General features: G+C 42.6%; 1 protein-coding gene across 1 annotated transcript; it reads right to left on the reverse strand.

The window, feature by feature from the left end:
* Positions 1 to 654: 654 nt before the first annotated feature.
* On the reverse strand, positions 655 to 22,076 carry plin6 (perilipin 6). Its single transcript, XM_064301600.1, has 7 exons — positions 22,047 to 22,076; positions 21,373 to 21,580; positions 20,851 to 20,933; positions 20,117 to 20,402; positions 17,394 to 17,575; positions 7,957 to 8,214; positions 655 to 3,020 (listed from the first exon to the last, which is right to left on the reverse strand). Exons 1-7 carry the CDS (start codon positions 22,074 to 22,076, stop codon positions 2,607 to 2,609), a joined length of 1,461 nt encoding a protein of 486 aa, XP_064157670.1. The 3' UTR covers positions 655 to 2,606.
* Between the last annotated feature and the right edge of the window lie 3,350 nt (positions 22,077 to 25,426).

Consider the following 25,426-nt stretch of genomic DNA (forward strand, 5'->3'; position numbering starts at 1 on the left):
TTGAAATCATGTGATTAAAATTAGGTTCCACAACACAAAGGTTAATTGCAAATCCTCAGTGGGTAACTTAACAGTGGTGTCCACTGTAGGCCCTAGAGGTCCACTGTCTAGATGGTTTTAAAACTTCAATACAATTAATATTATTGACATAAGTGCTTTTCCAAGGTGTCTGAACCTATTATTCATTTATACAGTTGTGCATTTCCAGAAGCTATTCAGGACAACCGACTCAAAGTCCCATAAAATCACTGGTTCATTGATTCAAGCCTGAGTATTAAACAAATTAAAAAATATACGAACTCTTGGATCTTCAGTGGACGCCACCGTTGTACATAAAATATATCAAAACATATTTAAAGAATACAAATGAAAAGGTGTAACATATGACCAAAAATTGCAGTGAAGGTATGATTATAGTAAGCATTATGAATTGAATGTGAATTTCAAGATTATAGTTTTGATAAGCTAAAATATATTTATAAACATTTTCACGAGTTAACTGCTTTATAATATTAAAGCCATGTCATGTATATCTCATATCAAGTCAACCACATTTTCCTTCAAAAAAAGACTACCCATTCACTCTCCCACACATCACCAAAACATCAACAGATATAGCAACACATTTCAAACATAAAATTTTAACTTTATGTCTCTTCCGTTCAGTTTTTGTATTTGAAAGAACATTTTTAAATGGGTTGCTAATCACAGTCAATCAATGTAGGCCCTATTCCAATTTCAAACATCCAAGTTACTATCCTGTTACTCCATTCATATGTAGCCTATGTTCTCGTCGCAAAAAAATACAACTGCTTACCACAGATTAACCTTAAATCCTTAATTACTAACATACTTATAGACTCTTGTATAAATTCTAAGTAATTGCAGCTCATCCCACAAATTTATAAGGCTGGAATTACTCAAACTACCAAATGAGAAACAGATACTGGCAGGCCCTACCGATAACCGCTCACGTCTGCATGGGCCTCTGTGGGTAAATTTAAACCGCAAATTTGTATGTTTTGGACACCAGTGAAGGTAAGACGGGCAAATGGAAATCCCCCACAGCGATCGATATAAAACCAGACATAAACAACACAGCGACAGGCCCCTGGTAAAACCCACAGAAAACATCACTATTCTTCCTCGCGTTCCCCCTCGTGTGGGCAGGAGTGTGGGTGGCTGTTGCTATGCACGCAGCCACGGCTTCTACCTTTCACTATCTAATATTTCTGGTGTCATTACCGACGCGTCTCTGACACATAGCGCCGGTAACGGAATTCCGTTCCTTTCTAACAGCGACATATAAGGCATCTCATGAATATGCAAGACTGTGACGGACACTCAGGCGTGCGAGCATCGCTCGCACTGGTCTGGAGGCGGCGTTTGAGTGGGTGGAATGAGGCCGGGTGAAATGGCTGCTCTGTGAAGCAATCCTGACTCAGATGTGAAATCTTCTCATTACGAGGGACACGGGAACTTTGAATTAAGGATTCACAACACAAAAAAAAAAGCTGTTCACCTTGCCAATGTTTTCACTGAGGCTTGTTTCCTCATACACACGCTGTGCATTGCTTTTGGCCCCCCTTCCTCCAAACTAGAAAAAAGGCTGGGTTGCCATGGGACTGAAGTGTATTTTATTTTTTTTCTGATGGGCGTGCATTAGGGGCAGAGAAGATCCAGAAAGAGATGGTTGGTAAACAGAGGTGAAAGAGAACATGGATATGAATTACTGAGGATGCTAAAAACCAGATGAAGAAAGGATGGGGTTAGTGAAAATGGAGGAGAGGAGCGGAGCTGCAAAGTGGAGAATTGGGAGAACAGTGAGGTAAGAATGATGGGAACACTGAGGAAAAGATAAAAAGCATTTTTCCTAATGAGGATGCCACGTCACCCAATTCTGTTTCCAGTTACATTCTGAAACAAATTTGTTTTTGGTATTTTTAATTGACAGATTAAAATGGACGTATTTGTACTAGCATGGTGGTGGAAGGGGGGATTGGCTTGAAGAGATTGGTGACAGGGGCCATGCAGTACTGTTTCACACATCATACCTGTCATACAGTCTAAATTAAGGGCCGGATCACACAGGCTCCTGCCAGTGGAAGTGTACTGCAGCTGTGCTACTCCTTGCGCTAGTACATCCAGCGCTCATTATGGTTGTGAGTCAGAGCAGGGAGAGCAATCAAAGGGGGTAAGAACAGACAGCATCTACCGTCTACAGGGAAAAACACAGTCTATAAATGTGGGGCAATTTATTCCTTCTGAAATATTTTTAGTTTCTAGTGCACAGAAAGGGCCCTTCCTGTGGGCAAAGGATAAATAAGACTTCACAAGGGACTCCAAATGACCCTTAGTCCATAGGAAGATGCTTCACTCGCTGCAAGTTGTTATATTTCAGATTTATATCTCGGCTGGGGCCAATAACCAAGTACAAATCTAAACATGAATACACTCTCATATGCATGAGGGAACAGTGGCTGACACAGCTCAACAATGAAAAGCTCAAGAATGATTACTTCTAATGACAGTCCTTGGCTAATATTATCTATTTGTTATCTAGTCGTATTTATTGGGCTTCACACTGGATACACACGCTCTTGGGCTTAGGGCTCTGAGGCTTCCTCCACAGGGGCTCCTGTGTCCTCTGGGTGTGGGGCGGGGCTGAGATACTCCAGGGCCCGCTGGCCCTGGGAGACCAGCTGCTTGATGGGGGCCAGCAGGGCCTCGGTGGCGGAGGAGCGGCGGCGGACCGCGCTGGCGGAGGGATCGGGCGTGGCATCGACCTCCGGGGGCGGGGCGGGCAGGCTGTCCTGCTGCTTCAGACTCCCCCGCCGCCCGTCGGCGGGGTTGGCGCCGGACGAGCCGCGGCGGAAGCGGGAGTATAGGCTCCGGCGGCGGCGGCCGTCCGGCGTCTTGAGGAGCAGGCTGTTGACGGAGGCGCGGCGGGAGGAGTCGCTCTCGGACAGGTACTCCTGGATCAGATAGTCCTCCAGCTGCTGCTCCGCTGGCTTCTGCAGCTGAGAGATTGAGATGAGCAGAGGACAGACGGAGGGGAGAAAGGAGAGAGGATTCAAAGGGTGGGGACAGAGCGAACAAAGAGGAGAAAGTATGGGGAGAAATAAATTACACACAGGTGAATGTATAGAGGTGGAATACAGATAAGTTGAGGAGAAAGGGGAGAGGGATATGCATATGTATTGAGGACACATTTGTGACCAGATGAAAAGGAGAGGGTGGAGCAAGAGAAACAAAGGAGGACAGGAGAGATAGAGAGACACACAGTGGATAGCAAGGAGAACACTGAGGTGAAGAGAGGAAATACCACAGAGCATTTCTCCTAACAAGAACGCCAGATATCCAAACCATTTGCTGTCTTAAGCCAATTAATCGTCTGCATTTTTCAATGCAAATGAATAACAACAAGGACAATTAATCAATATAATGAAAATACAGCTGTGAAAATGAACCTAAACAGACCTGAACAGACAGAGCTGGTCCATGAGTCCGTGGGGCCATAGGTGAGATCTTGAAAATTGGCCCCAAAATAATAAATAATAAAATGATAAATAAAAAAAACACGGGGGCCTCATAACTGTGCCAGGGCCCTAAATGGTTGCTTACATGGGTAAAAGGATGGGCTGGCACTGCAAGCAGGAAAGAAACGGCGTGAACAGAAACTGTGAAGCCCATTTTAACTGTGTGCTCATTTAAACCACTTGCCACAAAGAGAAATTGTGTATGTGTATAAGAGAGTGTGCTTCTCTGACTTTGGGCCACAATTTGGGCATTGTGATGCATGAACATACTCCTGCTAAAATCCTTCAAAGAGAGAGACAGAACCATCCATTTTGATGATTAAACAGTAATTACATTCAAGGCTAATTTGTTCCCCACTCTATACCAGTCCTTCCCACTGAAAATCATGACTGAACAAGCCAGTAAGTGTTTCTATATCAGGGCAATCGAAGGCTTAGAAGATAAGGGTTCTTGTCTCTGTCTCTGATACAGGACAATTCCAGTTAAGGGTGCAGCAAAAATGTTCTGATGGGTAACCTTTAATAGAATGGCAATGACAGAAAGAGAGGCCGAGAAACTAGAATCATGAGATGGTTAAGGTGCAGGTCCTGGGATGGACACCAGCTCAATGTATCATTCTTTATGAAAAATGATGCATTTGAGCGCATGCACAGCACATGCAGTGATGATAGTGTTGTGAATGGAAGATGAATGACTCATCTGACAAACACAACGGCAGTCTTTGGCTGTTTGTCAAGCTAAGGCCAGAATGAGTGTAATTACATGCTATTTTCTTCCCCTGAGAGGTCAAACTGTCTCCATTGATTAGGCTAATCTTCATTCTGTGAATCACAATTCATCACTCAGTGGCTGTGTTTGAACCCAGATGACTCAGAGTCAGTACTTTTCCTCCTACTGTGGCCAAAAACGGCTAATATAAAAGCTTGCCAGATCAACCAATCCCCTCAATGCTGATTACTGAAAAAAACAATTTACATGCCAGTCTTTGATGACACATGATGACACATGATGAGCTGAGAGATGTCATGGCTTTACAGTGCTTGGGTGTAAAATCAGACCAGTATGCCTCTCCCTATAATGTGCATCTTTCAAAAAACAATGTAAATAAAAAAACATAAAGCCAAAACTTCTTGAAGTCTGCAGCTTAGCTATTGGAGGAATAGCCTGTAACATTCCATTTCTACTGCATTATGCAGGAGTTCCTGCAGACTGCCACCTCACGGCACTCCATATTCAATAAGACAGGAAGGACATGCTGCCACCCAGTCATCTCCAATTCTGTCTCAGCATCGCCTCGCTGCAGACAGGCACTCACAAACAACGCACAAGCATGCACACACAGGTCGAGTGCAATGTCCCTGGGGCAAGGGTAAATAGCTGTAAATACAGATTATGCAATGGCAATATATATTACAATAATGCCAATTATGGTTCACCAGCATCTGCACATTGCAAGCGCCTGTGACTCTTCTATTCAGTGTTTGAAAAAACGCAATGTATCACTCTCATAATCATGCCCTGAGGAAGACTGACTAGCTGAAATGTGGTTACAGGACCTTTTTTTGCTATTTTTTAAGTCTATATTTTTAACAGTGAAGATGTGAAACTAGGCGTATTGGCCTATCCAATAACTGATTCATGGGACTGCTGCCTATTCCCCACTTTCTTTTATTGGCAGAAGCTGGAGAAATCATTGATATTTATGGTTCGAGGCAGCCGGAAGGTTACCAGCTGTTCACAGGTGGTGACTCAAGACTGATCTTTCATTACATCCATCCCCTGAAAATCTGCTACCAGTGTACAGGAAATCACATCCAGGAGCCCCATCTCAGACTCTGGAAAGACCTCTTATCTCTCTAGGCTTGGGTACACAGTTCCTGTACCGAGACAGAACCCAAATAACATATCATTGATCTCTCAGCACCTGAAGGAAATTAAGCCAGTGGCTGCCGGTAAACAATGGAAATGCGGGAAGCACATTTCTTATCGTACCCATCACATCTCCAGCTCGCCCCCGCACGGGCATAACCATAAGCGCACATGTACACACACGCACACACAGGCACGCACGCACACACACACACACACACATACACACGCATACACAGAAGCACTAGTCTCAGATTCGGAGACAATCACTCAGGAGTGACTCCACAGAGGACAGAAGAGAAACTCCAACTCAACACAAAATCAGTCACATTGGCAGATACTGTACAGTCACCTCTTGGCACATAGGTACCATTTGCTGGTTCCTGGACCCCCAAGACAGCAGCAAAGAAAGCAGCATTTAGCAAGCTAGCTGCCCAGAGTCTTAAGTCTGGGTGTGCAGTAACCCCTGCTGAAATAGGTTACGTTCCTAAGTGTGCATTGGAACATGAAAATCTCCCCAGAAGGTCTCATGCAGGACAATGGCATGATGCCGATCCCCTAGAGTGCCAGTGTGCCAAACCATTAACTGACAGCACTTACGGTACCTACCCCTCACATCATGGCTTGTGTATGTGTCTCCCTTACTTATTTTGGAGGTACACTCCCACTAAAACCATTGAGTCCAAGAATTCTTTTACTATTTGGCCAATACAAAAATGACTAAGAAAGGCCTATCTGTTCTTTTTATTGTGCCCCTTTTACTTCTGACAGAAATTGTGTGATTATGCTGTATCACTGTTAGAAAAAAATACATGCATTATTTTTTAGTCATGATTTAAAATGCAGATGAATACATTTAGTTGTGTGCTTTCCCCTTCTGCATGTTGTGATTTCATCAGTGTGGGTTTCTCCCCCTGGACTGTGACAAATAAGCATGGAGGGCAACCGTTAACTGTTAGTGACCACTGTGGTCATCACTCTTAACATATAGAGTGACATATTGCTTATCTTATACAATATATTACTTATCTTATACAATACATTTGTTATACCACACTTGGAGTATTGTGTGCAGTTCTGGGGACCGTACTACAAGAAAGATATAGAGGCTCTGGAAAAGGTTCAAAGAAGAGCAACCAAATTGATTCCTGGTATGAAAGATAAAGGCTATGAGGAAAGACTTAAGATGCTTAATATCCTCAAGTTTAGTAAAAGGAGACTCTGGAGTAATTTGATTGAGGCTGTTAAATTCATAAAAGGGATCAACAAAGTGAACTAAAAGATATTCTTTAGGTTGAATTCTGTTAGTAGAATGAGAGGACATAAATGGAAATTAGCAAAACATAAATTCCGTGCAGACATTAGGAATTATTTTTTTCATGCATAGAATATTCAATTTGTGGAATAGCCTGCCAGGTCACGAAAAAGAGACAGAATCTCTGGGGATTTTCAAGACTAGACTTGATACAGTGTTAGATACTATCTAGCCTGTAGGTAATCAGAGCGCTAGGTACAATTTAGTCAGGAAACTGGCCAGCATTGTTGGGCTGAATGGCCTATTCTCGTCATTATGCTATGTTATATAGGGCATGAGACGTGCAGTCCGGCCGAAACAAGGACCTCTTTTCAAATAAGTAACGTGAGTCTCCTGGACGGCGGCTAAAAGATGGGCATTCCTGACATGGCGGTGAGCGTCCTGCGCTCCCCGTCGTCTCCGCATTCCGCACATTTCAGAAGCGGAAAGCCACACAGGCCACGGCAGCCGAACACAGGACCCTCCTCTCTCCTCTCTCACGCACCTGGCCGACACGTCGCTCTCACTCAACAGCCTGCATCAGGCACCCAACTCCACACCTGTTCGGCCTGTATCGCTAGCCTAGCCGCTGAAGGAGGGGCACGTGAGGAGGCTAAACGCTGCTGGATGTTTCATGCTCTGACACAGATTGACACGGTAACCCTTGGGTTCCACAGTGAAGAGCTTTGAATGGCCAGCTTCCTAAAGCCTTACTAAATCAGTGCTGATTAAGTCAAGATGATTGATGTATTATTTCTGAGCATTTCACATTTAGTTCTTAGAGCTCTGAGGTTCCCACCACAGGGGCTCCTGTGTCCTCTTGGAGTGGGGCGGGGCAGAGATGCTCCAATATTAAGAAACATTCTGCAGATGATAATGTCAACTGCTTAAATCAGAGAAAAATTGGATATACAGTATTTTCTCTAAAGAACAATTAATTTTGATACTGAAAAATTACAATGAAAATAAAACAAAAAAACACTGCAATAAACTGTACTTCATGGGCAAGACTCGCGGCTGTTTTAAATATTTATTTTAACGTTATTTATTTAGAAAGTTTTTGCTGATAATCAAGTATGTAACATGCAACACTCCGGATTATATAATATCCAACACAGGGGAATAACACACACATACGTGTACACACACACACACACACAAAAGGAAACTCAAAAATACATACACACATCTTAGCCCATCTTATAGAGTGCCATGATATAACGATGTCATGGTGTCAGCGGTGGGATCCTCACCATGTTGTAGAGCGGCGTGGTGTTGATCAGCAGCTGGAGGAGGAGCTTGCTCAGCTCCTGCAGATCGCTCAGAAACACGGCCAGGTTATCCAGGGCCCGGCCGATGGGAGGCAGCTCCAAGGCCATGCGGATCACCTCAGAGAGCTGGCTCATGACCGCATCCTTCAGTGCCACCAGCTGGTGTCCCCGGGCAACGGTGAAAGTCATGAGTCGCCGAGACAGCCGGATAACTGCCTCCACCAGCTGGGTTAGACCCATCTGTTAACGAGAGGTAGGAGAGAGAGAGAGAGAGAGACAAAGATGGATGTTACCCTCAATGGTTTGATTTTTTTATGACCCAAACATGTTTAAAGTACAGTAATCTGTGAGGGAAGCTGGCTGGTGCATCTCAGGAAGGATTCTGTGCAGCTGACAAGAGTGTTGGCTGTCAGCAGGGGATCATCCTCAAACTACTGAGCAGCATCAGGAAGCTCACATCTGCAAAAATCACAAAGTTTGACTGAAGTACTGCACAGTTAAGGAAATTAATGAACTCATGAACGGAGTCAATGAAGCTCATGTGGAGAGTGACCATGCCTGGCCTGTTATAGACCTTCTGACCTCATTTAACAGAACCCCTCCTCCCCTCCTCTGCCTGGATCAATATGACTCTACAGGGGGTACTAAAAGTCACCCCAAATGCCAACCAATCACAAGCCTCAGTTCCTAAAGCTTTCCTCATTGTATTTCATCTAACCAGCAGGGTTCAGAAGGTCTGAAGCAAGTTACCACTACCCTGTGTAGCAAGGACTGACAGCCACAATGTCATTAAAACCCCTAAAAAATGTGATTTGCTCCTCTGTTAAGAATGCTTTTTATTATTTAATTTAGCCCCTTTTCCTTGGTTCAGATAGAGATAGTGATCTATTGAACTGCAGACATTAAAGGGAAAAGATTCTACTTCTGTCATGTTTGTGTATTATAATGTGAATGCAGTACTGTAGTGTCAAAGTACTGTCAGATTTCATACTGTAAACTACAGTACCTCCATTCAAACTATATAATAGAGAGCATTGACCCAAATTTTCTCCATTTTCCAGACACCCTTTTCCAGCCAAAATGCAAATGGGCAGCCCAAAATCTAATTAAAAATTGAGCATAATAAGGTCCATAATAAGGGAGCAGAGAAAGAGCACATTCAAAGCTCGGCACGTGAATCAGACACCACAGTGCCCAGTTTGTAGAGCTGCAGCCAGATGGACAAGCACAGGCACAAAAAAACATCCTGGGCCACATCAGCGACCTCCTCTCTTTCAGAGAGCGACCTCCTGTGTTCCCTCAGTTCAAGGCCCCCCCCCCCCTTCCCCCTCATTTAATAGAGAAAATAGGCTGGACAGACCGATAGGTATCCTGATCTCTCTGCTCGGTCAGAAGAGTCTCCTGGTGAGCGAGTTCTGCACCGGAGCGGAGATGTGGGTCAAACGTGACGCCACGCCACCACGATGACAGCTGGCGGTCAGGGCCGGGCCACAGCAGCCAGGTTCTGTCAGCAAGCGCCCCCCGCTGAGTCACCTTTCTGATCGCCTGCCTTTCAGAGTGCCCGCAGTATTTTTAACGAGTGCCTTTAAAGTGGGCTTTGACCCCGCGGGCTACCAGCCATAGCCTTTCTCTCCAATTACTAGCCGCCAATTGCTGGGAAATTGGAACTGCTGCCAGTTCTTCTCATGCACTTGACTCTCATGATTTGGCACCAGTCCTCTGTTAGTCCAGTGTTACACATGCACACACACATGCTGGATCCATCCACCCACCCGTGAAAACAGGATTTCCCAGCTCCACACAGCCCAGGGTACTTAGTGCTTAGACATTCATCAAAACACTGTCCATCATGATGGAGGTAGCATGCGATACCATTGATGACTTTGATTAATGCAAAGCATTACACCAGCCAACGAGATGACTCAGAATTTTTCTTACAAAGGGATGAATGTGTGAACGAGTAATGTTGAATCAGATACACAATCAGGTGATTAAGTGTGAAGGAGAAACACTTAGACAACATGCCAAACACACACACACACACATACATATACACTTACACACATGCACACACACACACTTACACATTCACACACAAACACACACTCATATGCAGATGCACGTGCACAGGCACACACACACATACACACGCATATGCACGTGCACATGCACATGCACACACACACACACACACACACACACAAACCCCCTATTCTGACCCCTTATTCTCCCAGGTTCTGCACAGTGTGGCTCCTCTCCAACCTGCCTGTATAAGCAGCCTGTTACTTATCACAGGAGGCAGTGTGAAGCAGGATTCAGCCTCAGTCTCCCGCTGGCTCTCAAGCTCCAAATACAACAGTGACAGCCTCTGCACATCAGAAGGCGGGCAGAGAGCTGTTTAATGAGGGCACAGAGCAGCCATTATACGGGTCAGGCAGACCACGGAAACAGCAGGGTGCCGAACACCAGCTCGGCTGCTTCTGTAAGACAGAAGTCAGGCTAACGATACGAACAGGGGTCTCCACACTGTCGGTCTCTGGAAGACAGAAGTGCTTTAAATAGCTATGTCACCTAATGACGCAGTAGGCTACACACGTCTAGCTATTAGGTTTAACAAAAAGGGGCAATTAGTTAATGCAGGCCAATCCAGTGCAGTGCACGGCATAGGTACTGTCGGGGAAGCTATCTAAAAGCCTCTTCACATCAAGCCAGTGCTTCTGGACTATTCCAGGATGGGCAGTTCTTTGGAAGTAATTATCATTTCTTACAGCACATCACAGGCACACAGGAGCCCTGGGCCTCTATTGAAATTTCCCTTGTAGGAAGAACAGAATTAAATGTGTGAGTGAAAAATGAAGGTGGTTGTCCATACGGAACACTCGATAAACAGCACATGTAGCAGCAGTAGCAGGAAAGAAAGCAATAGCATATTTTTTAAATAATAAATATTTTTATTTTATTCAATACGTCAATCGTATAGTGTGGTATGCAGGATTATCCACATGCTTTTTTTTTCTATTTTATATTTCTCATTGGCTAATTTTTCAAATAGTTCAGATTTTCTTTCCTGCATTTTTGGACAAAAAACGATGTCAGCTGCCTGTACTGTCTGTAGTGTTTACATCAAGATTATTATTATCAAAATAATCCTGCCTTCCTACTGCCATATAAGGTCTTTCCTGATGGCAAGACAAGGCATAGTTTACTAACTGTCTCTCCTGTAATGGGCTGTTGTGATCACAAAACAGTCTATATATACAATTGGTCCTCCCAAAATTTGGAATAAAAACAAAATGCAGGATAAATGGTTAAAATGAACAAATAAATGAAATAACCGAACATTGAAAATCCCTTTCATAATCAAAGATCACATGATATTGTCTGTTATTTATTATCATACACTCTTTGTTTGGAACAAAATCAGCTACAAAAGCACAAATGGCAGTGCTTTCCTAAACAGAACACCGCAAATATCTTGCCTGGGACCAGCGAGCTCTGCCTGGTGGACAATCTAAAGGGTAAGGGGGTACTGAGAGAGGGGAAGTCACAGTCCAGTGAACATTTATGTGGTGAAAAGTCTGTGAAAATGGTGAAACACCATCTTTTCTGGTGAAAACCCAGCTATATTTGGTGCATGTTTTTTTAGCCAACTAGGACATAACCAGGCTAAATCCGGGTAAAACCTGAGCTATACTGGGGTTAACCTAGTCCGTTCATGTCCAAATGTCTTGCAACCTAGATTTACACCCCTCTAGACATCTATATTCTCTCTTTTCCTCACTGGAAGACCAGCCACAGAATGCAAGAATCTGGTTTAAGTGAGGACCTGCATTCCCCCTGCAGACTGTACAGATTGTCTTTTCATACTGACAGGTCATGTACAATTTGGTGAATGAGAAATTAGTAGTTCTTACTAACTGCTAATTATGGATATTTGTGTTGATCAATTCTGGCACGGAGCAGTGTTGAAAGGAACAGACACTGAAAGGGGTCTGTCGTTTTTACATGCACGGCTGTAATTTATATATAACGGCATGCTGGCACAGTCGCCTGAAAGGAAAACACTCTTCAGAGCTTGTTTGTGCTTGTGTTCAGTCCAGGTTCTGCACATATATTTCCCAAAATGGAAACTACTTTCTGAGGCTTCAAAAAAGGGCAAATAAAAAGCAGAAAATGAAAAGCCTTGATGTACTGATACTACTTAAATCAACCCTAGCTGAGATCATGGACTCAGAAACATTCTGAGTCTCCCTCCCTGTCCTCTTAGTAGCCTACCTCTTGTAAAAGTTATCACTATGCCCATCTGCTTACATAGCACTGTTGTATATGACTCACACCTGCCAATTTTTCACCACCTATTTTAGCCTCTTACTGATACCTAACTTTAGCAGACCACTCCTCCAGTGCTGGAAAAACCCAAAACATTACCTAGAACTTCTCAATCTCTCTTCACTCGCCGTATAACTATTTTCTGTGGGATGGACAACATACAATTTAAGGACAGCACTAGGTGCTCACTCTTTCTCTGTCTCTCTCTTTCTTTCACCCTCTCCCTCTTCTACTCACTCACGTTTGTACTGTCCTCACCTAATCCAATTCTATTTCTCTTCACTAGGTCTTGTCTCTCAGCTGACCGTCTCCCATTCTCTATCTCTCTCCACATCTTCTAGCACAAGCCCTTCACTGATGTCAGAACAGAACAGAACAGAACAGAACAGAACAGAGTCACTGAAGCCTTTAATTGGCTTCAGAACACTCATGCCTTTGGTCTGTTCCTTGGATTCTCAAAATGAATTAGTTCCAGAGCACTATGCCTGTAGTATGCTTGAACTATATGACTGTACCACTGAATTATCATTCTTCTGTAAAAGGTAAATGTTTTTGTGTGTAGTAACCAACTATATACAACTGAAATATAGTTAAAACGGAATTACCAATAAAATAATTGTTGCAATTGTTGACAAACCAAAACATTCTTTCATAAACTGTACTTTTGTACTTTAATACTTTGCCAGGTACTTGTATTTCCACTAATACTCCATTTGATGCAATGGATAATGGCTAATGTCAAAACAAATATATCAATAAAAATAAGATTTATGCTTGAACAACTTTGCCTAAATCCCCACATGTCCCATACTGTATATTCTATCACCCTCATTGCCAAGTCACTCCGGCAAATACTGTCTGGGAGAGTCACAGAATACAGAAAGAGAGAGAGTAATACAGAAAGAACCAGGCCAATTCTGCGTCCTTACTACCTGTGGATTGAAGGCGACGGGGACAGGCGATGCACAGAGGACAGAGCCTGCCAGGTGCAGCATAAAGAGCACGTAGACCCGGGTCACACAGGCCCCTACGGCAGTGAGACCAGCTGACGCTGCCCAGCCTGTTTCTGTGTGAAGGGGCAGGCTAATGACGCCGAGCCATTATCCTAGTGCCTCCGATTAGATTTAAACCCACAGAGCCCGTGGCTTTGAAGAAGTGGCTTTACATTTGAATGTACGAGTGGAATTAAATTAGACTTTGATTCAAGACGGTTAAGTAACACAGGGAAGGCTCAATCAGGGCTGACTGGACGTCATTTGAGCACTCAGTCAGCCAGACAGAACCTCTTCTTCTATCATTCATTACGTGTACTTAATTCCCCCAATCATAAGACTTGAAAAAAAATTAAAATTGAAGTTAAAAGAACAAATTTACACAGACTATTGCAAATCACCGTCCCATAACCGAAAACCAGACACACTTATTTTTTGTCACACTTTGTCCCAAGCTGGTTTTCCCCCGCCCGTGCCCTCTGCTGTCCGCTCCTTATCAGTCCGTCTCCGTCCCGGAGCAGCAAGCTCCAGGCCTCACGTAGGCCCGCATCCCACGGGGCACAAGCCTCGATCTCTGCCGCCCTATCAGGCCAGACAATCGCACATTCTTTCCCCGCTCGCAGCCCGGCTCCGCGCAGATGTTTGGACAAAGAAAAACATATCACGTTTTCTTTGGCTTGGCTCGACCTCTAACATGACATCTTTCTGCAAATCTTAACGCACGACTGCTATTTATTTGTGTTTAGCACAGACTGAAAATAATAAACTAAAGTGAAGATTGCATGAGTGAAAGACAGGGCGCCCCTGTCAGTCAGTACTTAGCAACACCTCCTTTTGGCAGATCTAACAGCTTCAAAACATTCCCTGCAGCCAGCTAAGTCCTTACATACTGAATTTTGGGAATTTTTTCCTACTCTTTCTTGTAGAACTCTTCTACCTGAGAGAAATTAATAGGTGTCCTTGTATGCATTCTTGAATGAAATCTTCCCACAGCATCACCAAGTAAACATCTGTTCTGTTCACATAGAGATTCCTTCTAATGTAGACTGACCAGGGGTGGCCAAACTTTTGCACGCAGTTGTATAGATACACTTTCATACATTCTATCCCTCAAATAAAGAGATATGTATGAAGAGGATATAAGAACATACTGTAGGTGGGTATATCTACCAGTGTCTTGCAGAATTGTTATGGGATATACGTGCCACCTGTTTGTGTTTCTTTCCTCTCCCCTCTCCTTTCAGACGAGGGCTGGGCGTCACCCTGGGGTTTCCCTCCCGCCCTCTCATTGGCCGAACCCCTGGGACCCGGGTCTGGAACATTTAATTAGCCGGGTCGTGTCCTCCCAGGACGAGGCCCTGCGTCTGCTCATGTAGGCAGGAAGCGCGGCGAGTGCCAGGAGCAATCTGACTGCCCAAGCCATGGCACGGGGCACGTAGCCTAGCTATTTTCACCCCGAACCGCGCCGAGTTAAAGAGAGGGAGGATGTTTTGATGTTCTTCAAGGCTCCTTCAAAGTAAATAACGGATAACGGTTAACGGAGATCCAGGCTTTCAACGCCGCCATCTTCGCTTCTGATTGTTTATTTGGGCTTCATTATTATTATTATTATCTTCAGGGCTTAGAAATGTGTGCACCGCATGAGAGACATACCCCTGGCTGTGCTAAAAGGAAAAATCCATCCTATTTCAAAGCATTGCTGTTATCTGGAAAAACAAAAAAAAACTAAGGGAATCTGCTGTGGCACAACTGCCAGCATCTAACTTGTCATTTACCTCAATCAACAAAACTCTTATCCAATCAGAAAATAGTCAGCCATTAATGAAACCGCCACAGAACTTGTTCTTAGTGGTCTGTTACGATGACTTATCCAGTACAAAAGCGAAGTACGTTGCTCCCTGTGTGTCTGTATATTTCACATTAATACACTCACCAAGAGTCAATCACTAGCCCTCTGTATAATTTCAGGCTTCAGAAACATTGATTATACACAACCTTGGAGCTCTTAAGACACTGACTCATATGCTTTGACGAAGTGCTAAAATTACATCGGAAATGACAAAAATAGGTACAACTGAAACAGTATTATGAATTAATTACAGCAGTTGTATTGAATTTATATGTTATCTTCCTCCAAAACAACATTTGTGAAAATAACAATGTAGAATATGATAGAACCATAGCTTATGATTATATTTTTTAAATGTTTTTGATGCTTGAGGTTTTCACAGAAACACTGACCATATTACCATATATGTAAACCAAATTCTGAAAAGCAGAAAGGTAGAGGAGGATAATATCATTCACCTCACACCCACTTAAGCAGCTCACAGAGAAGTCAAATGAACTGGCCAAATACTGGGCGTGCTGATCATTCTTTACATAACCTGATTAAGCGGAGACATTAGCCTCTTTACGAAAGATGAAAGTGAAAGGAGTGAGGAATGCATAAACAGATCCCTGCTTACAGGAAAGATAAAGACCACTTATCAGGAACTATAACACATGTTGTGCTCTGTGAATGACAAAGCACTGTATGGCTTCCATACCGGGATGTAATGTAATGTAATACTGTATTTATACTATTTATCTTTATCAATCCATTTTATAAATCTGCATATTACATTCACAACAGTAGCGAAACAGTAGCGTTGCTACACTGCAGTTGACAATGCTACACCACACAATCCTGCACAAACCTGGGCTGCATGGGGAATTTTTCTCTTCCAAGTGTTATAGTACAAAAAATGTCAACATGTGAACATTATTTCCTGATTACAGTTCTGCCTGCTGGGGAAAAAAGCTGTTTTAAAAGGCTTTCCAACTGAAGTTGGTTTTGATGATGGGGCTCTTGACCTGTTGAAGGGGTATCTGACTCCTCAGATCATATTTCCATAAGTGGGATGGAGAATAGCAGTGAAATTCTTAGACGGGAAGGCTAGTACCTCTCAATAATATGAGATGCTCAGAAGAAATGACATTCCACATCTGAAGCTTCTATGCTGCAGGCTATTCTTATTCCTCTTTTGGCATGCTATGTTCCTGTCTTCTTTGTGTAGAGTAATGATGACAAATTAACCCATCCCTTTTCACAACTGGAAACCATTGCTTTCCATTATCTCCAGGGTAAAAAAAAAAAGATTTTCTGTGTCATTAACAAACTAATTATAGCAGGTTGTTTAACGTCATTAAGTGGATATCGATATTTTAAATGTAAGTGATGCCAACACCCTTAATTTCTATGACAACTTGGAGCTTTCTAATACTTTATTTTAGTCAGTGTTATATAATGCAGCATAAATTAAGTATTGCTTTTTTTAAATTTATGAAGCTGAGAAGCATTAGCCTTTGCGCAGCTGCAGGCTGCCTCTCTACCGTGAGGGCAATCTGACTCACTGTGCCACCGGCTGAGTTTATTCCACTCAACTAGGCTAAAGTGGTGAGTGTGAATCCCATGGAAACTGCTGCACCGCTGAATATAGAGCTATAAATACTCAGTGAGCACCACCTTCTCCCTTTACCAAACTCGGGGAGAACATGACAAGACCTTTGGTCCGGAATAAGCTTTTACCCAAGAAATATATGGCATTTCATTCTCTTCAAAGGTGAATAGTTATGGCCAACAGCACTGTATTATACAGCTCATACAACACACAGAGGCTTCAGCGCTGTATCGTATTTTGACTCACTGATGGGTTTTTATACCCATAAACTGCATGTGCCTCGATACAAAAGCCAGCCGTATGCACAGGCAGCATGCATGACATGAGCTGTGTAAGTGCTATGCAAATAAAGTGCAATGACACTTTATGGAGGGAGGCTGTGAGGGGATTTGGGGGAATGAGATGCTGACTCAGGGCTGGCTGACCCTGGTCCTGGAAATCCACAGTGAATCAACTTCATTGATTAATTAAAGCAGTTCATCTCACTGCTGATTCACTTTACCGGGTTCTTTGGGTCTGAACTGGTTGCTGATTTTATGTTAATAAAAGCCCAGCATACTCTGTGGCTCTGTAGCACCAGGGTTTCCATTACCTATACTGGCTGGTTAAGGGGTGTTAGGGAAGGGGCGGGGGGGGTGGGGGGGGTTCTGCTCACCGTGTCGCTGAGCCCCCCCAGGATGTACTGGATGGGCTGCAGGCTAGCCATCAGCAGCAGGGCACGGTGGTACAGGTACAGGTTCAGCCAGAGCTGCAGACTGCGCACACGAGTCCACATTCCCGGCTCCTCTTTGTCATCCTCATCCTCGTACTCCTGCCTCCTCAGCTCCAGCTCCCCCTCTGGGGCACAGAGAGACAGTCATCCAGGGTACAGAGAGACAGTCAACCAGGGTACAGAGAGACAATCATCCAGGGTACAGAGAGACAGTCAACCAGGGTACAGAGAAACAGTCAGCCAGGGCACAGAGAGACAGTCAGCCAGGGCACAGAGAGACAGTCAGCCAGGGCACAGAGAGACAGTCAGCCAGGGCACAGAGAGACAGTCAACCAGGGCACAGATAGGCAGTAAGTCAGGGTACAAATGAAATAATGAATGCATGAATAAATTCTGAATCATAGAATTATGGAAAATGGAGGGCGAAAAATGGAAAGGGGTACAAGCAGGGGTGATTAATTTCCTGAATTGTATGCAAATACGCACGCATGCACATGCACACACACACTCTCACATATACACAAACTCTCACACACACCAACAGAGCAGTCATCAGTAATGTAGTACCATCTCATCTCTAACACTTCACTGACACTTGGATCATCACCAGTGACAGATACATTCTTCCCTCATACAGTTTTTCTTATCAGACAGCCCAATCAAGCATGACTCACACAGTCTGGGCAGCATCAATGTATGCTCCTGGCTATTTTCAAAACCAACTATAAATACCTCATAAACCTGGGTTACTGCAACCTGCACATGACATACTTTGTTACTTTAAATATAAAACACTGCACTGAATACAGACTTACACTTACATGTAAGTGTCTTGAAAAAAATATATATATGGTGTAATTCACAAATAAATGTGACCTTTAAGGGTACTGGTTTCAGTTACTATCATGTTCTAATTAAAAGTGTGGTAGCTACTTTATGAATGTATTTATTTTTTATTTTTTAGTTTAACCCAGGGGTGTTCAATCTTATACGAAAAGGGCCAGTGTGGGTGCTCGTTTTTGTTTTAGCCCAGCATTATGACACTTGAATCAGCCAATTAACTAATCATGGTCTTCAGCCAAGACTTTTATAAGTAGCATCAGGTGTCTTAGTGCTGGGCTAAAACAAAAACCTGCACCCACACTTGGCCTTCTGGTAATGCAGTGGACAAATACTGAACAGTAGAACATCAAGCTAAACTAGAGCTTTGGCACTGACAGTGTAACACTGCCCTCTGGTGTCCATATGATAAAAGTATTTACAGCAAGGCTTGTCGATCGTAAAGCTCAATACAAACTGCGTAGTATCTTAATTGTTCATTAAGCAACTAAATAAGAACACTTTCCAGATGCACAAACAGGAAAATCATGATATTTCCTTTTGACGTAAAATATTTAAGTTCTAAACATGAGAGCTGGAGGGTGACACCATCTGAAAAACTTGTCTGTTCTGTAATGGCTATTCACTTATATTTATGTCTGATTGGTAGTCTCCTGAACAAACATGCTGATGATTGGTTAAAATGTAAATCTCCATGCAGCTTAGAAACACAGCCTGGCATTTGAAAGATAAATAATAATATCGTCCTCTAGTGGGCAGTAGAAGAACTTTATTGCCTTCAGGGTAAAAAAAAAAGAAGATCGCTTTTTCAGTCAAATAAAATTTGTTCAGACAAATAAATTTGCACATATAATAAAACCCTTTTAAGTTTTGTTGCACCCTTTTTCATTGATTTATTTCTAATCTACACAGCACAAATAATGTATGTTTGTGTTCTTTTATCCGGGGTAGATTCTCTCTAAATGAATGTCGACTGTATGTTGACTGAATTCTTACAACTCGGATGCATTGAAAGCAATGAGAACATTTTTACAGGAAGAAATCACTAAATTACATTTTATTTATGCAGGCGGTGGTGAGACTACCATGATAAAGGGGCTGTGAGATTGAGTATCCAGCTAAAGCCCACAGCCTGCATGTAAGACACTACTGCAGCCAAGAGCTTCATGGATAAGACTAATGAATAATAATGAAGCGGATGCCATGGAAATGGATGAGTCTATAATGTTTAATCATTTATTATTCACTCTGCTGAAACAATTAAGCTATTGGCAAAAACATACTCTCCAGGTCACCTGACTTGCTTTCAGCATCTCCATCTTGTGGAAACAACGGCTATCAAACGCACGAGGCATTGGCATTATGTAGGCCACTGGTTCTGCTATGAATTAATATGAAATCTCTCATTTGTTTTTTTGTTAGCAGCGCCAGGTGGCACAGCCCATTATCATTTCCATAAGGTGGAATAAAGGAGGCTCAGTCATGCAAGCTGCTCATTTGGCATTCATATACCAGAAATCCATATTTATGGGATATAATTATACAGCAATCAAAAAAGGAGAAATGTCTGTGCAATTATAAATTAAATTATGGTGTGTATTTTACTGTAACTGATGTTGTTTTTGATACTATACATGTACGTATTTTACACCAGTTAGTTTATACATTCTCAGATGTTTTCAAGTTTCATAGATATTTTCTGGGGGAAAGACAGGCAACAGACAACTAAGACAGCGCTAGGTTCCCTCTCTCTCTCTCTCTCTCTCTTTCACTCTCTCTCCTTCTCTTTTTCCCCCACCCCTCTCTCTCTCTCTCTCAGTACTCACGCAAATCGGGTGGAAGATGTAGGAAGTAGTCAGCGGCCTCCTCAGAGTACGTCAGCAGGTTGTCGATCCCCGAGGCCACGGATGTCCTCAGCGTGACCCCAAGGGCATTCTGGGTCCCTCCCACCAGCCGCTCCACCCCGTCCCTAATCCGGTCCAGCTCCGCGTTCACTCTCAGCTGCACGTCATCCAGGGTCAGGAAGAGGGCATCTTTCAAGTGACCCATCACCTGAGGGAGGACAGCGAAGCACAGGTGACACAAAGGCCCAGGAAGGCACAGGAAGTCACCCTTAAGAACGGCACATAAAATTTAAATCCAGTGCGTGGCTGTGCGTCTGTTGTTTTTCAAATTTAAGTGGTTGCACACAATTATGCCACAATAACTTCTGTTCAGTCCTGTCCTTAGGGACGAAAAAAGAAACCAGTCCAAACCATTCCTCAGTATTCTGAACAATTTAAGAGCTACTCAAACAGCCTGCAAAGAGGCACATTTAACCTGGTGAAACGGCACTCTCAGACAATGAGGCGTGGAAAGAAAAGATGTGAGTGCAAAGTGAGGGAACAGTGGGAGAACCATTAAAAGCAGAGGAATGAAAGGGAGAGAGAGTACAGCGCACATGCAGACGGGCGGGGGGGGGGGGCGGGGGGGGAGGGGCGCAGGTGTGGGCAGGCCAACTCGATGAGTCACGGGCAGGCAGACGGGCGGGTGGCAGGGCACCACGGTGCGGTACACCCACCTCCTCCACAGACTGGTGCAGGATGGGAACTCTTTTCTCCAGCTGGTCCAAACCCACACTGGCGAAGCTGTTGGCCACTCTGACTGTGGGAAGAGAATGGAGAAATTGAGAACGTTCTGTCCAGCACAGTGAAATGACTACAGTTAATTCAATAGGGACCATATGTAATAATAGTAATAATGGTAATAATAATAATAATAATAATAATAATAACATTATTTATATAGCACTTATCAAAACATGCTGTTTTAGTACTGAACATTTTACAGTGGGCATTAGTTTAAATGCCTTAGTGGCCTATACCAGCCATTGTGAAGCTGACGAGCTGTGAATATTTAAAATATACTTTATCTCAAACAAAATCTGTCCAGGCCAATCAAAAACAGACACTTAAATGGGAATAAAATATTTTTTAAACTCCAGAAAGTGAACTTTCCCTATAAATATGGCGCTATACAGTGCAAAGCACGGGCTGGAGACTGCCTTTGTCGGTCGGGTGAACGGTGCCATCGGTGGACTCACTCTGCGGCTCCAGCCTCTGCAAGAGGGGCGTGGCCTGGCGGGCGGCGGCCTGGGACACGCTGCGGACGCTGTCCTCAGCCACGCCTCCCACCAGGCCCACCAGCGCGTAGCGGCCCTTGGCGTCGGCGTACGCCGAGCTCACCATCTGCAGCACCGAGCTGAGCAGGGGCAGACGGACGATCCGCCCCGCCACGTTCTCCTGGACCCACTGGAGGGCAAACAGGAGGGCAGGGGTGAGAGGGGGAACAACTGCTGCTTTCCTCAGGCTGCATATCAGTCTACATAACCATAACACGTCTTCAGTGCATTTTCAGTACATGTAACTCTTTAATTTAGGTTAGTGTCATTTCTTTCTTTTTTTTAAAAACACTACATAAGACTCCAGCATTAAAAACACAATGCCAAAAGAAGACATACACTGGGGCTTTTATTTATTCATTTCTCACCCTCGCAAAAGAAATGCCCATAAAGCAAGTATAATTATAACATCAGACAATAGTGACCCTAATTAAATTAAAGACTAAAGAAAGAAAGTGTGAGTCAGTTCAGACAAACATTGGGCTTGTCACCCCATGGCCTTATATTATTCTCATTAGGGCCCAGCGTGAGTTCAAATGCAGCCCTGATCCGCCCCACTGCACCCACTGCAGTTCAGACAGGAGAAGGACACTCACCTCACTGTCCTGATGTACTGATTGCGACATCTCCCTGTAACTAGTTCTCTGGAACACAGACGGGGAAAAGGGGTTTTACGCAAGTCTTGCGTGAGTATCGGACCAGAAAAACCCCCCATCAAACCATTTTTCCACGTAGCTGTGGGTAACCGTCCTGCCCTGTTCTCCCACGGGGAAGTCAGCTGCTGGAGCTCCACAATGCCTCTGTCTGTTCACAGCACCATAGCGTGGAAATCGGGATTTCTCAAAAATCAGGATGCTCAACAACATCATCATTAACCAAGGCTGAACTAATGCTGGCTGACAGGTACCAAGCAGACGTATGACCTGTGAGCAAATATACAGGGCAAAGATTGCCTATAGAATAATGTACAATTAAGTTAATAAAACCAAAACTACTTCCTGATTCCTAGAGCACGAAAAGCTGATTAGCATCGTATAAACCATTGTGCAAATTACAACAGACTGGCCAATATTTAATAGACAGATTTTTTGGCTTTTCACCAACGGACAAAAAGAATATACACTGATCAGCCACAACATTAAAACCACCTGCATTTTTCTGCTTTTTTCTGATCTCATATTTTATTTTCTCTGTTTGTAATCAAACAATTCACACATGGTCAAAGCACAGAGCACTCAGGGCTTTTATTAAAGGGTATTCTTATACATTTTGGTTTCACTATGTACTAATTACAGCACTTTTTATACATAGTCCCCCATTTCAGTGTTTTAGACAAATTAACATGATGTCAAATAAAAGAGTCATGTTTTGTATTTGGTTGCATATCCTTTACATGCCATGACCTTCAGAGTCTGGATATCTTATTGTCAGGTTGTCCTACAAGCGATACAAAAACTCTTTGCATTTGAATGGATCTCTATGGGAATTGGGGGGTGGGACTAGATTCAGCTGTAAATTATGCTGATACAGTATGGAACACATTTGTTGGCTAAATGGCTTTAAGTCATCAAGGGTCCAAGGTATCAAATGAGCCTCAAACCACCGTGCTGCTGCCAGATATGCAGTAGATACTACAAGCATTGTTTCTCCTGAATATTTTTTCCATTGAGTTCAACAGGAAAAATGAATCAGGAGAAACAATGCTTGTAGTATCATGCAGGTTGTTTTAATGTTGTGGCTGATCGGTGTATAATAAACTCAAATGTGTATAAGGTAAACATCCACCTTAATGTCACTAGTACAATACAATTTATTTTTTACTTTTTCAATCGCGATCACCATGTTCAGCAAATAGGAGATTAAGAAAGAAATATGTTCACAAGAACTAAGCCAATAATTAAAATTATATCCAGCAATACAAATTAGATATTAATTCAGCACATGCCATTGTAAATTAAGGGGAAAGTATGGCTGAATTAATCTGAGCCTTCATAAACTTTGTTACACTCCACAGACATGTCTGTTGCTCAGAGAGGCATTTTGATGAAATTTTAAGAGGTGCAACTGCTAAATTGTTCCCACTGGAATGGGGAGACAGCAATTACATTTTCTCAGTGATGTGGCAAACTAAAACACTGCATAAACATGTTTTTTTGTCAAAATAAAGGTAGATGGTGGTCTAATCATCTTCCACAGCACATATTCATACTGTGTAAAGATTTGGCAGTAACAGACCTAGTATTAGTGATCAGAGGTCTTAAATGTGATCAATGAAAGTATGGTGTATAGGGCGCTAGGATGTTGGTGTTGTACACAGTACACGCAAAAGAATAAGAACTGTAGTGGCTACAAAGAAAATACTGGCAAACAGTCAATATTTGTTTTTTTTTACGTGTTTGAAATATACTTTTCGAAGTCCAGTCATATCCGTATCATGGATGGATATAATCATATATCCATATATGATTACAAGTCTATCATGGACTATATGATTCTGTTCTCCTTGAACATTGTTATTCCTTCCATGGTTTCCACAGGAAGACAATAAAGACAAAGAAAGTTGTGACACAAACAACATGTGAGACACCACAGTAAGCAAATCAAATTCCCATTGTGTGCCACTTTCTCCAGACAGTGGTGAAGCAAGTCATGCCTGGTGTGAGGAAAACTATGATCATCAAAGCTTTGTCATAAATCTATCCATAAGGCACATAGAAAATTTTTTTTCATTAGATACAGAGCAAAACCACCTTCAAATCTTGACTAGGTCCACAAAATCTCTAAAGCATCTATTTGTCTATGTTAGGACACTGCATCACATTGTCTTGAAACTATATCTTGGTTCCGGCAACCCTTATTTTATTTTATTTTTTACCTTGTCTAAAATATGGTGAGGCTGATGTTATTAAAATATGCTGAGAAACTGTTTTATATTTGCTGGGAAAACATTATGGCTTCGTCACAAGATATTATTTCTTTATTTATTTGTTGCTATTGCTGTTGCGGATAATGAATGAAGTAGGCTAGTTAATAGTTATTAGTTTATTAGTAAAGGTGTCTGTGGAACATCAAGGAAACATCTGACTGAAATTATATAATTGAAAAGCATATTTTCCTCTTACACAGACCGTATCAATTTTGAAAATAAAGCCCATTTGTTGGAATTATAATTGCAAAGGATTCTAAATACTTTTTTCAGTGATTTTTTTATAATTCATATTAGATATATAAAGTTAAATATGAATAAAGCTAAGTATAACTTAATAACTTAATAAAATATAAGTTTTATTGAATTGTATTATCTCATGAAATGAAACCTTATATCAACCATTGACCAAAGCCCAGTCGTATTAGGCAATTTAGGTAAGACACGTACAAACATAATTAACATACCTACTGTATCTGCGGTACGTAAAATAACCTTCTTACCTGTGAGGAGTTCGAGGATTCTGTCTGCAGCAGTATGTTGGTGTGTGCTGGCTATTTTATGGCACTGCTGGTCTTAAACTTCTGACTCAATGACCAGTTAAATCTCAGCTCCACACAATTTCTGTGAAATACAAAACCTCATGCAGAATAATATGGGGGTTTTTTTCATTTTCACGGTTTGCATTTAATCGTTGTTAAAAGAGAGTCTGGAAATGATCTCATTGATATGTGGAACGTATCAAATCTGCATGCAAAAAGACCTATTCAGTGATTCAGCTAAGTAATAATCACAGTAAGCAACTGACATTAATTCAGCAACAACTATCACTCGCACTGCTCAAAGAACTATATACATTAACCATTAGTCGTAAAACTTACTGTTATAAACAATATTTTTTTTACACAAATGGTTCAATGTATCTTGTTTCATTAGAGTTAAACCCCTAATTCCTCAAGCTTACAACTATGACTGTTAGGATATGAATGGTCAGTGCAATAGGGGAGATGGAGAGAATTGGAGATCATGGAAACCTTGTGCAGTAGTTTA

The sequence above is a fragment of the Anguilla rostrata genome, chromosome 1 (assembly GCF_018555375.3).
Source record: "Anguilla rostrata isolate EN2019 chromosome 1, ASM1855537v3, whole genome shotgun sequence".
Classification (NCBI taxonomy): domain Eukaryota; kingdom Metazoa; phylum Chordata; class Actinopteri; order Anguilliformes; family Anguillidae; genus Anguilla; species Anguilla rostrata.

Bases quoted from the DNA above. Each gene is read 5' to 3' on its own strand.
- plin6 (XM_064301600.1), bottom strand. From the start codon at position 22,076: ATGTCGCAATCAGTACATCAGGACAGTGAG. The intron at 21,581-22,046 runs GTGAGTGTCCTT...TTTGCCCTCCAG, and splicing joins CAGTACATCAGGACAGTGAG to TGGGTCCAGGAGAACGTGGC. The intron at 17,576-20,116 runs GTGAGTACTGAG...TCTGTGCCCCAG, and splicing joins ACATCTTCCACCCGATTTGC to AGGGGGAGCTGGAGCTGAGG.